General features: G+C 39.4%; 1 protein-coding gene across 1 annotated transcript in view; it reads left to right on the plus strand.

Moving 5' to 3' along the window:
- The window catches only part of NRP1 (neuropilin 1), a 112,636-nt gene that overhangs the window by 43,912 nt on the left and 51,437 nt on the right, over positions 1 to 17,287 (plus strand). The window contains 4 exon segments of the mRNA XM_054390201.1: positions 3,687 to 3,868; positions 7,932 to 8,159; positions 15,916 to 16,071; positions 17,102 to 17,268. Of these exon segments, the coding sequence (XP_054246176.1) occupies positions 3,687 to 3,868; positions 7,932 to 8,159; positions 15,916 to 16,071; positions 17,102 to 17,268 (733 nt within the window).

Below are 17,287 nucleotides of genomic sequence, written 5' to 3' on the forward strand. Positions count from 1 at the left end.
CTCCCAGCTGAGAGCCACACGTGGTCCTTGCACACAACAGAGGGTGCAAGCAGAAAGCAAGCAAAAATGGTATACCCAGAAAGACCCAGGCAAGCAAAAAGGGAATGCTTTTTGCAGCATGGCAGAGCAGCTCAATGAAGATATCTGCTGATGATCTCCTCTTCTGGGTGGGCATGCCTATTTTTGCTCATGAACTCACCTCTAGTCTTTCACCTGAGACTACTCTCCATGGTTAGCACCATGTTTATATTTACATCTCTGTGCCATTAACCCTAAAGGACTATAACATTACAAGAAATATTTGCCACACCATTGACAGCAGTAACTGAGTGAAGAATTGCCAAGTGGGAAATCCACATTTGCAAACTCAGTATTCTGGGCTGCATGCCAAGACTGTCTGGGCACTGCAGAGGTGACACATTCAGTCTCCTCACAAGGATGCCAATGTGCCAACTGCATCCCTGGCACAGCATCTTCTCCTGACAAACTTATGGAGAAGAACTGCTACCAAGGCCAGAGGGAGATGCAAGCTGCTTTCTGAGCTTCCTTGGCAGCAACTCCATTTTCAAGTTGTGACTGTACTTTCTCCTATTTACAAGAACAGTTGTTTTTGATGCAGTATGGTACCTGGCAGGATTTTGAAAAGTGCAAAAATGACAGCAGGATGTTGAATTCCAATCATAAGCCAGTAAAATCCAGAGTAATTTCATTTCCTTAAAAAAAATATATAAATATATATAATTTACTACTGCCCTGATATAAGATATTGCTGCCAGTGTGGGAGAATCCAAATCCATTTGTTAGCTGCCAAGTGAAAGAGATGATCCTTAGAATATGAAAGTTGTAGGGATGATCTTTAAAGCTTCCTCCTTTCAAATTGTACTTCATACCTATTTTCTCACAGCTAAACTTCTTTTCTGTCTGTCAGTAATTTTTCAAAGCAAACGAGGAAACAAAAAAAAGAAAAGAAAAAGAAAAATCCTCCAATCTTCCATAGGGCTGCATGACCTATAACTTGCAAAATCCATTAGAAGACAGCCTTTTAGTAACCAAATCATGTCATTTACAACTGCACAGCAGCCACAAAGAGCATTATAAATTACAAGTCTGTCACTACAAGGGACAATGGGAAGGTGTGGGCAGGCTGTCACTGTAAAGGAGGAAAACCAGGAGAGTGATAGAATTTAATTTAAATATTTTTTTGCCAAATTTACTTCATATAATAGCCACATTAGAACTTTGAGGTTGATTTTTTTTTGGTCTTTATGTGAAAGACAGTAAGACTATAGAAGATTATCTTTAAGGTGTGGCAGAATTAAAATATTGAATTAAAACCTTTTGGGTGTGGGTTTTTTTCCTTCTTCACCCATGAAGTAAAAAAGCATGTAAAAGTTTTCTTAACATTTTTAGTTGAAATTTGTCATAGCATTTAATAATTCAGAGATAGGGCTCTTCTTATCAGTCATTTGAAAATTTTATCTGCACTTGAGGCTTGAGCAGTGAATGGTGTCTGGGAAATGGGAAATAATGTGGTATGATTTTAGGAGGCTATTCTTTCTCTTTAATTAGCAATTAATTATTTGGAGAAAGGTTGTCTTGTGAAAAATTCTCAGTATTTTTTACCTAATCTCTAAAACTAGTAGCTCACATCCCTGAGTACACCAGATAGATTTTGCAGGGAATCTAGAGATGGAGCTCTTAAAGATATTTCTAAAGAAAACACAAAACAAACCAAAACCAACGAAAAGCAATTCCAAAGTCTTTTTACAACTCTTCTCCTAACTTTTAAAACCTAAATTATCTATAAAAGCTACTTGAACTTTACTCCTAACTCACCTTTTGACACAAATCACATACTCATAACATAAAGAAATTATGGAAATAAGTTTAATTTTAATAAAGTATGCATAAAATTGTCTCTGAAATGAACATTTCTGCTTCACATTTGCACAAGTCTGAAATGGGACAGTGAAGCTAACTAGCTGAGCAATTGCTACAAGAAAAATCAAATGCATAAGAGGAAATGCAGTTAACACACTATTTCACATATGTTAATGCTTGCAGTTCCATCAGTGTCGGCTTTATTTTCTACTTGATATACACCAAAGCTGGCACACAGTTTTAACTGATGAAGTAATGTCATTTTTAATTTAAGGAGCCCTAAGCCATCCACTTTAACTAGTGATATCATCTTGGCTGTTATCTCATGGGACTTCATGTAAACATAAGTAATGTGCCCTGGACAGTTTGGAGCAGGGTTGTTAAAAATGATATTGGTCATCATGAAGACATTTTTTTCCCCTTTGATCTCTTTAAAAACACCAGACACACTTTATTGTCCTGTCATTTTTAGCTCTTCCTTCTATATTAATATGCTTGGAACATTTCAGTGAACCTAAGAGTAGAATAAAGGTCTAAACAAATTAAAGGCAACATTTTGTAGTAGGATAATGAAAAGTAAATGAGATTGTCTGGCAAACAGCAACCTGTTAAATAAAACGGCAGCACAGCTGAGACACAAAGGCACAGGGACAGAGAAAAAGCTTTTGCTGCAGACTGGAAGAGACCCAGAGCACAACCCAGGCTCCAAGTGCCACCACCTTTTAGAAGATTAAATTGATTCTTTAAGTTGTGCGTGCTCCTCCTTCCTGCCTAGACTTGAGTGAAATCATCGGCTAATAAAACTTAAAACCAGACCTGTCTCCACACCCGCAGCTTCTGCCTCCCAGTGACTTGTAATCTCATTTGTATTCCCTCAGCTGGCTCAGTGCACCAAGCTGCTGAGCACTCCTCAGCCCTCTGAAACCAAATCCCTCAGACCAGGCCCTACATATTGGCATCTTTGGGGACAGGGATGAAGAACCCTAACGTCACTGTTGCTTCCAGGCAAACTTTTATTACCAGTCATTACAGTGTTGTTATATGCCTTTCCTTATGTAGCCCTCAGGAATGAAGGGGAGGGGAGGATTTAGCCCAGGCGAATGTCATCTTTTGCACTTCTTCATCCAAATGCCTAAGCAAGGGTGGCATGCAATGAAGCAAATTTTGTCTGGGAAAAAAGAAGTGCTGTGGCTGATATGTGGATTTTGTGATTAGCTCCAAACTATTTGTCCAGCTAAGAAGGAAAATAAATGATTTTTTTTTTCCTATCACTGATCTGCAAGATGGTGTCATTTTGAACAAAATCTAATGCTTAGGGATTTATTTATTATTCTGTGGACATATGTTTGGAGGACAGCATATGGAAATCAAAGTATTGTTCATAAAGGGCTCCAACCAAAAAAGACATTTTTGAATTCATAACAGAACTTCACAGTTTGAAAAGAATGCTATGCATTATGTATTGATAACAACACTACACAGACAAAGGAACACAATTTAATAATACAGAATTGTGCTCAAGAGATTTCCTTTTTTTTTTTTGTTAATTGGTTACTTTAGCTGACATTGTCTGCAAGCATAATGGACGCCATTCTTCCTAATAGTTCCGTGTTGCCAGATGATGTCTACAGACATAATGTAGTCCATTTTAATTATTTCATTTTGCTTACATCTTTCAGCATAATGCATTTTCCAAGCAAGCTAGCATTTTTCTTGATTATCTATGTTGCGTTATGGTTTCTAAATTAATTAGGCCTCCTTCTTTCCTGGAAGTTAAAAGTTTCTTCCTTCCATTTATCTACCAGGTATGATTATGTTGAAGTGATTGATGGAGATAATGCTGATGGACGCTTATGGGGAAAGTACTGTGGAAAAATTGCTCCCCCTCCTTTGGTGTCTTCAGGACCATATCTCTTTATTAAATTTGTTTCCGACTATGAGACGCACGGAGCAGGATTTTCTATCCGTTATGAAGTTTTCAAAAGAGGTGAGAAACAATTCTCTGTTATATAGCTCATAACCTGTGATTCTTGATTGCATGAAAAAAAAAAGTTCACCATAATTCTCTGGAATGGAGAGAATGCATGAAAATGCTTGAAAGAAAATTTTATTACCCTTGTCATTCCAAGTTGGTGCATGTATTCAGTGAATGTAAATCATGAATCCAATGGGTCAGCTGCATCTGAGGATTGCCTCCTTTGGCTGTAACACGATAGTCTTCATCAGATGTGTGCTTCAACCATATTAAAACCATTAGCTTTCTTCCTTTTTTTTTTTTTCTGATAATAATTAGTGTATGATTTACAATGTTACTGCCTTAACAGCACTGTAAGCTTCTGAGTCCCTGACTTATTTTGCTTAGTGTTTTGCTTTGCATTCCCAAGAGATTGCTGTAGGCCTGGAAAGGACCAGAGTACACATGGACAACAGATGATGCTGCCGTTGCACTCACAAATCATGTTTGGGAGGGAAAGGAGAGGAGAATCTCACAGTGTTCACAGCCATGACCCACTGGGTGCTTGTGCCAGGAGTTCAGTGCTGATGAGCACAGATAGCTGTATAGGCTACGAAGAAAGCCCAGAGAAACTGTCCTGGATTAACCAGACCTATAGATAGTCCCTCTTTGGTAACATTCTGGGTTAATAGCCGGAAGGGCAGTAAGATTATTTTTTCTAGCATACAATCTCCCTGTTGCTGGATGGAGAGAAATAATTCATATATTCCATGCCCAGAGAATACAGGGCCAAAATTCATAATTATATAAAAAGGCAATAAGCTTAACTTTTTAGGGGGAAAAAAAACCCAAACATACATTGACTTCAACATCCATGTTTAGGGTCATATTCACAAAAGCAGCTCAAATCTCATTTTCCAGTGCCCACAACTCCCAGACAGTGCCCCATTTTCAGAACCAGCTCAAGTCCCTTTTACACACCTAACCCAGAGGCAGATTTTCAGCTGCGTTCAGCACCTGCACTTGGTGGCAGCTGTACTGTTAATGAGGAGAAGCACAGTAGTGAAGTCCCTTTTCTATTGCTGCTCTGCACAGTGCTAATTGGGGCCACAGACCTCTTGTTCGCCATCTTCTCTGCCTGTAAATCCACTCTTGGCTCCCAGAAATTCTTGTGGCGACCTTCAGGGTCACATTTTTTGAAAGAATTCAGCATCCAGATGACACCAAGATTTCCTGAAAAAATATCCCTATTTATTTTGGTGTCTTTAGGAGACTAACCTCTTGAAACTGTGCCCTAAAGTTTCTGAGTGCTTACATATATGTAAACAACAAGCCTGAAACACAAGAAGAAGTGAAAGAATGACATCTATTTTAGCAACTGACCATTCTCAAGAAAAAAGCTTTTATTTATTTCCTGGTGGTGTAGTGGCAACTTGTAGCTCTGACAGACACATTGTGTTTATCTCCTTGTGTGGCCATTTACATCTCTCAGTGATATACATTAACCATGTTAAGATGGCATTACGAATGTGATTTTACACATACAGAAGTCAAGAAACTCAAAATGATGGCTCCCAGAGCAGCTTTAACTCTAGTTCATTCCACATAAACTGCATATTAAGTCAGGAAAGTTATCACCAGGTACAGTGTCAGAAAATACTGTGTGTACACAAAGGATACAAGTTACAGTTGCTGGGGGAACACAGTCCCTTTTAACTTCTGAGTTGATGCATACATGCTATTCCAAATTTACATACTAATATTTGTACCAAACAAAGCTGATCACCCTGTGAAGTGGGTGACCTCAGTTGCTTGCACCAGACTAATATTTTTCCCTTTAGCATATTCACAACACAATGTATCATTTCCTAGGTATGAAAAGTATTTAAATCGTCCCAAGCCCAAGGTCCTGTGGTACTCAGCTGAAGGCTGAGCTGCATTCCACCACACAATATATTTTTTTTCCATTTTTGTCAAAGCATCCGTAGTTTCTCCACCTCTGAAGTATCCATTCTCTTGGGTCCCTGCTAGAACCTTTCCTGCCAGTTCTCCATCAAAACTGCCCCAAGGAGTTCCTCATAGCCTCAGTGTTGATTTCATTCCTGGAGCTTCTTCACAGTGTCAGTAAAGGGTCAAAATCTGTGGAGGGCATTTCAGTGAGGCAGCTCTTCTGCAAACAGTTTTTGTTTCTCACACCAGATTGACTTGAGTGTGTTTAAAATCAAGCAAGCTGGTACTGAGATACCATGTGTGAGAGTAAGGAGCCTGATGAGCATGCACTCACAGAGACAGGATCTGCCTGTATTTAATAAAGCAAAAATTATCCTGGCTTACATTTTATACTGCATCTTTTATCAGATTCCAGGAGGAGTACAGAGCACTTTATGCTATGAATGGCATAGCAAAGCTATTTTATCCTGCAACAGCAGCTACTGGTGGGAGTGAGGAGCAACAACCAGAATACAACCCTCCCATACATGACAAGGAGACAAGGGAATGACAGGGAGAGAAGAGAAATATCCGACTAATGTGTAAGGGGGTGATTTAATTATAGGCAAAATGTAATTTCCCAAATTGGAATGGGTCAGGTTACATGAGCATTAATATCTACATCTTCCAAAATATGCCATGGAGTGTTCTGAATATTGATGTGATAGCTCAAGAATTTCCTGTCAGTGTCTGCTGAAGGGCAAAACCACCTGACTGACTAAATTCATTCAAACCTCTCTCTTGCATGCTGAATTTAGCTGGGAGGTGGCCAAATCTGTGGGGGGTAATATGTTTGGCACCTTCACAAGGAAAACATTTTCTATGGTGAAATAAGAGTATTCATATATGCAACAAGCCAGACTGTTTTCCCTCAATGATTTGTGTTAAGCATTGAAAATCTTCTAAGGCTCCTGACTAGAGTCTCTAATGGTGCTGGGGATCCTCATCCAAACTGAGACCTCACACATGCTCATCCTCCAGCACAGACCTGCCTGTTGCGACCAAACTGTGTTGCCTTGTGTTCTTCCTACACTCCATGTCCAAAGACCCTCATCTGAGTCATCCTACTCAAACCCCCCCAGGTCAGCTGCTATCCACCAATGCCCTAAATCCTATAAATCACTTTCCATTAAATTTGCAGTGTTAAAAGTCAGAGAGGTACCTATGCTGACCTTGTGGGGAAGGATGTGCCTGCGGCTGACTTTTGAGCACACCTGCAGGTGTGGGATCCTCAGAGAGGATTCCTCAGGGACCTAAATAAAAGAGAAATGCAATCTGTCAACAAAAGAGGGACTCCAGATTTAGTCCCCCATATTCACAAATGCAAATCCAGGCCTTGCATTTTACTGCCACTTTCCTGCTTCAGCTTCTTTGGAGCATCCCATTGTGCCATGGTGGGGACATTGGGGAAAGCTGGTGTGTCAACATTGACATTAGATGACTTCTAGCAGCACTGCCTGTAATCACACAGTTTATCATGCCTGCACTAACAGCAACGTTTTACTGGTGCACCTGTGTCAACACCACTCAGAATGAGTCACTCACCCTTGGTACATGTACGAATTACCTTTCACATTTAGTTTGTCAAGGAGACATAGGTCACATCTGGCAGAGTTACTGAGTCAGTGCTCCAGGAATCTGAAACCACTACTCCCTCTACTGAATTCACTCAACCTCTTTCATAAAAAAAAAAATTCTATTTTCCCAATAAAAACCTGTCAGCTGTAAGATTTAAAGATTTGAGCTTGAAGGGGCTATAATTATTTCTCTAGGGCTCTGTCGAGATTTCTGCAGCTTACACTTTCATTGTTCCCACATGACGTTGTATTTGTCGTCGTTTTTTCTAGAGCTCAGACAAGTTTTCATATTGTTCCACACAAATTGAAAGTTGGAGATCAGGCAGCATATGCGAATTGTGCTTTAAAACCTGACTATCAATAACAAGAACAAGGTGGCTGAATGATTAATGCAGTGATTAAAATGAGGTGTTTCATTGGAAAGCCACCTTTGCTGCTGGAGAGACGACACGACCTAATTTGTTTTCCAGCTAGCTACTTTGCCTGGTAGCACAGCATTAATCCAGGTGATTTTCCTCTTTCTCTTACAGGACCTGAATGTTCCAGAAACTTTACTGCGACAAGTGGAGTGATAAAGTCCCCTGGATTCCCTGAAAAATATCCCAATAGCATTGAATGCACTTATATTATCTTTGCACCAAATATGTCAGAGATTATACTGGAATTTGAAAGCTTTGAGCTAGAACCTGATTCAAATACTCCAGGGGGAGCGTTCTGTCGCTATGACCGATTGGAAATCTGGGATGGATTCCCTGATGGTAAGAGAAAAACAGGCTGTGATATGCAAACCCATTACTCTACAGAAGGCATATTCTCATTTTTAAAATGTCATAGTAGAGAGGTCCTTGCTTGATTTATGTGAAATGAGTTGAATTAAAGAGAAACATGGGAAATGCTCTGTAAATTCATTCAGTAGAACATATCACAGCATGAATGAATTTTACTCAATCTGTTTAATTTTGAATGTTTTACTTGGAAGAAATCTCTCTTTTTAGAGGGAATAGAGGTTGGACCTCCTAGGCTAAAAGAAGTTGAATACAGCCTCTTATAATGGGTCCCCAAACTTTCACAACTAACACATGAATGTTGTCCAGAAATTTCCAACAACTTGCACAAACTAGACTTTGGGAACTAACCTTCCAGCTCATGGAGGATCTGCGTTACAGATCAGCTGTCAAACCAGACAATTTCTTTGCCAGAGAAAACATCCATGTAGTTGAAATTGTAGTGATTAAATTATTATCCAGATCTGCAAATAGTCATTGAGTTATTCATTCAGGTGGCTTCAGTGACAGGGAATTGCAGGGTTCCTCCCTTACAACGCTCTCTCTTCTAGCAGGATAATAGAATTCAAAGGTTTTATCTTCATTTGTTAATTTATAATCTCTGACTAGCTGGGCACATGTGTTGGGGTGGGTGGACGGGTACCCTTCTGGAACTTACTTCTCTGCCATCTCAGTAATTTTCCACTTAGTTGTTGAACACACTTGACTTTGTGCAAATTCACTAAGTGCATAGCTAGATATTAGCTAAGTCCACAGAGCCAGTGAGCCCTCATTTCACCCCCTGCCCAATCTCATGTGCTGGTTTTACAGTACAACTGATGAACAAAACAGCTGTATGATTTCTCTGGGGTTTTTATATGTGGCAGTGAAGCCCCAGGATCCAAGCCCCCTCTAGGTAGGGCAGACACATACCAGTACTCCAAGGATGCCAGCTCAATAGCTCAGCCCTGTAGCTCCAGCCTAAAAGGGACTGTTCAAGCTGAATGCTAACCTTCAGGGTGCTCAAAAGCCTGTATGAATTCTGCAATCAGCTCTGTAAAACTGATGGTTTGTGGTGCCTTTTTCACTCTTTCTATGTATGGCATAAGATGAGAAAGAGAAGCATCTTGAAGCTGTCCTTTTCCTTCTTAATTTTATAACTTGTAACAAAAATCCGACAACTGAAGAGTTATGTTGTTTGTGCTGGGCACTAATTGCAGCTATTTTTGTTTTCCACTGATGTGATAGCCCATATTAATAGATATTTCCTTTGCTTTTATGAACAGCAGTGGCAGTTTCTGCAAACTGCTAATCCTACGTTAATATTTCATTTAAATGGAAACATACAACTTAGGAACATATTTTAATAACACATTTAAACTGACTTGTTTTCCTAGATGAATCCCAAATATAACTTTAATTAAAGCTTTTATTGATGCTGCAGTTAATAGGTATGTGATCTTTAATATATATTTGTTGGGGGTTTCTTTTTCCTTTTTGTTTTATGCTTAATGGGTTTATCATGGCTCTTTTCAATGCACTCCAATAAATACTGAAGAAAGAGCCATAACAATAGCTGAAAGACTATTTAGTATTTAATGCCTCAGTTAGGAGAACAATATTGTAACACTACAATAATGATGTCTGGAACATTTAATAATAGGTTTAGTTGTATATAGGCCAAATCTGTCCAAGCTGAATTCCTGTAGAACTTGCATTTAAACTGACATGTGAAAAGATGATCCAATCAATCAAATTATGTGTAATATTACCAAAAAGAAATGCATTCTTACTGGTGTCAGAGGGTTTCAAAGCCATCATTTCCTGGTTCAAGAAAGTGGCTGAGCCATACTGAAGAGCAATTAACAACAGGCATTAGCAGCCTTCCAATTCCCTCACCAACTGTCTAAACCTAAAATGATCCTGACATCCAGTAAGGGTGTTTATATGTTTGTAAATATTCAACTGAATTTGTAGACTAGGAAGAAATGTTTCCTTAGATACAAACTGTTGGAGGCTGTGGTGGTTGTAGGGAAAGGTTTGCTGCATCAATGCACTGCAGGACTATCCTCAGCCAGCAATCACTCTTCTTTAACTTAACACTACAAAGGCAGACAGGATGTGATTGCTTCTCTATAAATGCATCACAAGATGAATCCCTGGGTGGGAGAAGAAATATTTTAACTGAACTGCAAAGCTGACACGGGAAACCACTGGTATGACCTGGCCATAAACTGAAGATATAAATTAAAAGTTTGTAGATATCAAAAACAGAGCATCCAGATAATACTGGGAAGGGGACAAAAATGAGAAAGGAAGGTAAAATAAGTCCAGTTTGCATCCACATACAGGTGTTAAATTTCTGCAAAATATTTGACAGTATGGTTCCTTTTGTTGAAGGGCTGCTATCCAGGGTGAGTCTTTCATCTTCCAGCTATTTGTACACTTCCCTTTCATCTGCTAAAAGATATTTTGAAGCTATGAACTAAAACAGGGCCAAGGCATGGTTGTGGCTACTTCCTAACTGCAGACATATTCCCTTTCACAATTTTAGCCCATGTCAGTTTGCACTTTCCCCAACCATTCCTAAGCACTGTTTGGAGGACAGTCAAAGCCATTCCCAACAGGCACATCACACACGACCATGCTGCTTCAGAAGGAAGAATCCTATGGAAGCAAGCTGTGTTACACTGTTAGTCTGGTCTCAGAAACAGTCCCTGGCCACTGGTTGCAGGTCCAGAGGGTTTGCTCTATGTGGTGATACAAACATAGCCATGAAACAAGAGAAGCTATTTTGTACTGCATTGCTGCTCACATGCCCAGTTCTGTAAGAAGTTAAAGTTGCTATTGCACTACACTGACAAAAACATGAAGTAGAAGGGGTTTAAAATGTTTAGAAAAAGTGTATATCCTTCAGTTCAAATCCCTTGCTCAACAGCAGCACAGGTGTGGTGTGCCAGGATGGTGGCAGTATTTTAATAGGACGCATAGAGCAGCTTCATGGTAAATAGTTGTGGCCACAGGCACAGAATTAGATGGACAGCCCCCTGAGTACTCTGCTTTCACCCAGCCCTGGAAACCAGGCATCAATGTTTGAGCCAGGCACTGTCTGTCCCTCTGTTCTCAGCAGAAAACAGCACCCCACTCTGATCTGTCTCAGACATATACTGAAGGTAGAGCAGGTGAAACCAAACATAAGAGGAAAATGTTTTCACTGTAGAATTTTATCAGCTACAATCACTAGGAAATGAATGTGCTGTTTTCTACAGTTGTGATTTTTTCCCCCCTTCCTCCCGTACAAAATAAACAAAAAAAAAAAAAAAGAGAGAATTGTTCTGTTAAACAAATTTTCACAATGATATTTAAAAGGACATGTCAAAATCAGTCCTCTGCCATTTACGTTTTGCTCTGGTGCAATTGCTGGCTTTTTTCTAATGAAAAACAATTTTCTGTTAGACAGTTTGCCAGCAACTGTAGCAGCCATTCACGACGATGTTAATCCTGAAATGCTCTGTCACAATCATGGAGTCCTCAGACTACTTCCTTGTCCTTTCAGTGGATTGAATCTGGCAAATGCTGAGTACTTGTGTCTTGATTCTGCAAAATATGTGCTTATCTTCGAAGCCTGTGAGCAGCTAGATTGACTTCAAAAGGAATTCAGTGAGGACACTTATGGGTCTGAAGTTAAACAGTGATATAAGTGTTTTGGTGGTTCAAGAGTGGAATGGTAGGCATTTGTGAATGCCTCAAACCTGGCATTTTGTTTCTGCATAACTTCATGCCAAGGGCACGCTTTGGTTTCTTTGAAACAAAGTAATAAGTGAAACAAAGCAATAAGTGAAACAAAGCCTGTTGCAGAATATTCACGTTGCAAATACTGTGCAGAAAAGGGACAGAGGTTTGATGGAGGTAGCAGGTGGAGTTAGAGTAGGAGAATGAGTAGATCACAGAATAGAAATATGTGATTTTGCATGAATAAAACAGACACCAAAAATATCTTTGCCCAAGGCACAAATATACCTTAGCCAGCCTTGGCTGAGAAGAGTCCATTGATGACTTTGAAGAAAAATAGCCCACTCAAAACGAGGACTAGCTTAAGCCATGAATTGCACATATTCATCATGCAGCTCTCTTTGAAGCTCGGTAGACCAGGGGCTCAAAAGTAATTTAGAGAAGTTTACATATGGTTTGAGAACCACAGGCTAAGCACTGCTGCTTCGGTCAATACCACAAGAGCTTCCACTGAATTATAGAGCAAAACAGAACACTTCCCTTCAGCCATTAACATCAGCACAAATGAAGGTTGCTATTAATCTAAGTGTGTTTCTCTTCTGTTGTGGTTGCTTTCTACACTCTTGTGACAAGCTATTAAGATTTATAAGAGTACACACAAGGACTGTCCACAGCACATCAAAATACTTTTAAAATCCAGCTTTAAAAATTCAGTAAAATGGCTAGTTAACACTTCTTCTAATAATTTAGAAGTCCAACATAGCATTTTTCCTTGCATGTGTTTTCTTAGGGCTTTTTAAACTGAATCCCAAAGACTACAATTTCAGCTGGATAGGTAAATGTGTATTTCAATAAGTCTCAATATTTTCTGGTATGGATACTCTTCCTCCAGAAGGGCAAAGAGTAGAAAAGAAAATTAGGGTTATTAAGAATGAGATTTCTGTTTAGTCTTAAACCACCAGCCATATTCTACATGTTCCACACTCAGATCTGAAAACCTTCAGACATATGTATTAAGACTCTTCACAGATTTATTCAAGTTCTAGAATTCTACTCTGCATTTTGGGAAAAGCTTGTTAAACACATTTCTTATTTGCCCCTCCATCTTCTAACCTGAAAGTTACTCCACTTTCCACTGTGTCATGCTATATGCATTGGAAGAGGAGCCTGGGTCCTAGAAATAGCTGCAACACGGACAGTCAAATGAAGTATCTGGCTCACTGAAATGCCTTTTCCCTGTGGGTAGTGTAGAACTGTCCTTGAGCAAGGACATTTCTGAGTGACTCATATTTGGAGCAGACCTTCAAGGGGGATGCTGACAAAGCAAGGTGATGGTCTACAGGCACAGGCTGCAGAGAACTTTCTGTGCCCAATGACTTTTTAACACTTGCTACTCTAAAATTCCCATTTGCAACTGCGTATGATCTGTCATGAAAGCCTCTCTTGGTTTGCATGGAAGGGTTAGGAAGATGGTTTAAAAAAAGCTGCAGCTGGAGAAGAGAAGGCTCTGGGGAGACCTAAAAACAGCCTTCCAGTACCTGAAGGGGGCTACAAGAAGGCTGCATAAGGACTATTTACAAAGGCCTGGAGTGATAGGACAAGGGGCAATGGTTTGACAGAAGAGAAGGGTAGATTTAGATTGGATGTTAGGAACAAGCTCTGCACCATCAGGGTGCTGGAACAGGAACTGGTTGCCCATGTTGAGGCTCTGGAGATAGTCACAGTCAGGCTTACCAAGGCTCTGAGCAACCTGATCTAGTGGAGGATGACCCTGCTCACTGAAGGCAGGTTGGACTAGATGACCTTTGGAGGTCCCTTCAACCCGAACCATTCTACGATTCTATGATAGTCTACCTAAGCAGAGAGCAGTATCATCCCATGAATGATTGCTCAGATGGTCTTCCCCACACAGCATTTATTTGATGTGGTGACACCTGAAACATCTGATCATTTGTTGTAGTTCAAAAGTTTTCAAAACTTGAATGGAAAATAAGGAGAACTTTGTCTTAGCTATTTGTGTAAGGAAAAAAAATATCTATTTCACCTCAGATCAATACCATATTATCTCAGTAGACTGAAGCTTACATGTTGTGGAAAATAGTTCAATACCTCTTTGTGTCATATTCTAGAGGATTTGGGGTCTTGTATCTATGTAACTAGGAAAGGGAATAGTACTGTGATAGCAGGGCCAATCTGTAGAAGGCTGAAATGAAGACTCCCTCGATATGTCCTAAAAATTATAAACCAGTGAGTCATGAAGAATCTTAAAGCCTTGTCTGCTTTAAACAAAGTTGTCTTCTGTTTGTCGTTTCAAAGAGGCTTCCTCACAGGAAATGGGAGGAGGAAGGCTCAGAATGCCATAACATGGTGGCCTTATCCTCCTTATTTTCTTGCAGTTCAGAGGAGCATCAGCAGCTGTAATGTTGAAAGCCACCACAGGAAAGGGCAAGATCAGAGCTGTTTGCATGTAGAAAAAAAAAAGAAAAAACAAAAAAGACCTGCAGAACTTGTAGTGGGGACTTTGTATGTTTAAGAAGACACTACAGGCAACAGTCTTAAACAACTTCCTCCCTCCAAATAACAAAACTGTAAAGCTCTAATGATACCTAGGCAGAGGAAGGATTCAACTCATATCCTCTATAGGATGCTTCATTCTACCAATACTGCATCAAATAGTCTGGATGGAAGAGGGCTGAACTGGCAGGTATTTTAAATGCCAGGGGATTGCCAAGGCAACTGAAGACTAACTATGGCCAGAATATGGATAGAAAAGCACATATTGGCAACAAGAGCTACAACATCTGAGCTCCCTCTTTCTGGCAACTCTAGGACCTTACAGAAATGTGTAGCTTACATAATAAAGTTAGTTCAAGCTGGAACTGTTTTGCTGGTTGGAAGATGCCAATAAATTACTACAAAATTATGTTAGCTGAAGATTTTCTTTGAGCTGTGAATAATTACGATATGTAAACAATTTATATTTTAAACTGAAAGTGAAATGGACTTCCTAAAGAAATGACAAGGTGTGAATTTAAGCCTGGAAAGCCAGTGGTGTATGCATTAGAATGATGTCTCACAATTATTTCCATGATTGACTCCATGGATGGGTTTTAGTATTATCTTCTCTTGTTGTTGGTAAGCACAGATGCAGCACTGTTCAACAGCCTGGGGACCTATCTGTAGGAACACTTGAGTGCTAGAAGGCCACATATGTTGGTTGTGAATTGAGTAGCTTAATTAAGGAAAAAGATTATCTCACTGCACAGGAAATCCAGAAAAGAAAACATCAGGAACTGGTTTATAAATTGTTAACAATGGGAGAAGATCATGCATGTGTGTATGTGTGTGTGCTCTGTGACACAGAGATGTACTGAAGAATTCTTTGCTCATTTGAAAGGATTAAGACTTTTTCCTCTCGAATTCTTTCACGGTATTCTTTAATATTGAGCATATGGGCAAAAGATCTGAGAGGGTGTGCTGAAAGTCTAAATAGGAGGGGATAAAGAGTCATTGGTCACAGCCTCAGTATGAGTGCAAAAATGCTTTTCTAAGTTCACTATAAAATTAACAGATTATCTGCAACGTTGAACAAAAAACATGGCAGATGTTGTTTGAACTTATGTTCTTGTAGACTGCATGAGCAAATCAAAGCATTCAGATGTCCTTGTCATAAATGTGTGCTTCAACAACACTTGGGAAAATACCCTGGCTATTTTGTCCATGTAATTTTGTGTATTGCTGCCCTCTCTGCACACTTTCGAGGACACTTTTCTGAAATCTTTTTCTTTACATCTTCAAGAAATTTATGGAGTGCTGTCTGCAACATTTTAGAAGGAGGATTACTAGAGCAGGACAAACAATTTCTTGTTCACTACTGAGTTATCGATGAGAGTGTGATTTTGAATTGCTGTAGAGCTTTCATTGTTACCTGCTGAAGGACTGTGTTTGGAGGCTGTTCAGTGGAGTCTATTGTTGCAGTAGACCTGGCAGTTAACTATTGTATTGTGTCTCTTTGCAGTCGGTCCACACATAGGGCGTTATTGTGGGCAGAACAACCCAGGACGTGTCCGGTCATCGACGGGGATTCTTTCAATTGTATTTTACACTGACAGTGCAATAGCAAAAGAGGGATTCTCAGCAAACTACAGCGTGTCACAAAGCACTGTATCAGAAGGTCAGTATTTGTCTATCCTGCAGAGCTTCTTGGAAAATAGTCTCTGTTGTGTCTTTTTGCACACCAGGTGTTGCAAACTTTAAAGAAACCTTAAATAAATAAAATTGTAGGGAATGTTTTGGGGTTTTTTTTGTTGGTTTTTTTTTTTTAACAACTGCCCTTTGAAAGGCAGTGCAAGAGACAGAGTTTTTCCTTAACAGTTTTATTCTGCAGCATTGCCAGGAAGTTGGGATAATTATTGTGAAAAACTGTGCTGACCAAGGAAACACAGGAATGCAGAACAACTGAACACTTGCATTAAAACAACAAAACAAGAACAATGAATGCACTATCCAAAGCCTTCTTTTATTACATGGAATAAGCTTTGATGATGAATTTCTTGAATAAAAAGGACCCATTTAATATATATATGCTCTTGTTAAACCATTTCATAAGCTATCTAAGCTTTGTTCTAAGTCTCATGTTTTACTTTTTTTCCCAATTGCCTCATTTTCCTGTTTAGCCTCTGGACAGAGAATGAAACAAAGTAAGGGAGATGTAGGAAAATAATAGTCTGTGTTGCACCATATCCTTGCATATTTCTTTGCTCTACTTGATGATAAAACACACACTTTATATCTAACTCTCCTTTCTGCAGCTTACTGGGTTTTAAGCAGTCATCTAGTTTGTCTTTGTTCTGTGCATAACGATGAGGTGAATATTAGTTGATTTATATTATGCACCCATAGAAGTGCCTGTGCTACCCTAGAAAAGAAAATTCTATTGTCCTATATTGAAATGGATACAACACTGGGCTAAAAATATTTGTATGGCATTATTATTGCAGGAATTGTCATGGCAACTCAAATGACACTATTAAGAATGAAACCATAAGCCCAGTACTGGCTCACTTGAAGTTGCTAAAGAATTCAAAGTCACATAAAAAAATATTCTTTAGATATTCATATTCAAAGCAGGAAAATGTTCTTATCATTCAAAGCCTAAATCAAAAGGCTGACCATAATAACAATGGTAATTTATTTTTCTTCAGATTTCCAGTGCATGGAACCACTAGGTATGGAATCAGGAGAAATTCACTCTGATCAAATCACTGTCTCCTCCCAGTACAGTGCTATCTGGTCTTCAGAAAGGTCTCGGTTGAATTACCCTGAGAATGGATGGACTCCAGGGGAAGATTCTGTCAGAGAATGGATACAGGTAAAAATACAATAATTTA

Source organism: Indicator indicator, chromosome 20, assembly GCF_027791375.1.
Source record: "Indicator indicator isolate 239-I01 chromosome 20, UM_Iind_1.1, whole genome shotgun sequence".
Lineage (NCBI taxonomy): Eukaryota > Metazoa > Chordata > Aves > Piciformes > Indicatoridae > Indicator > Indicator indicator.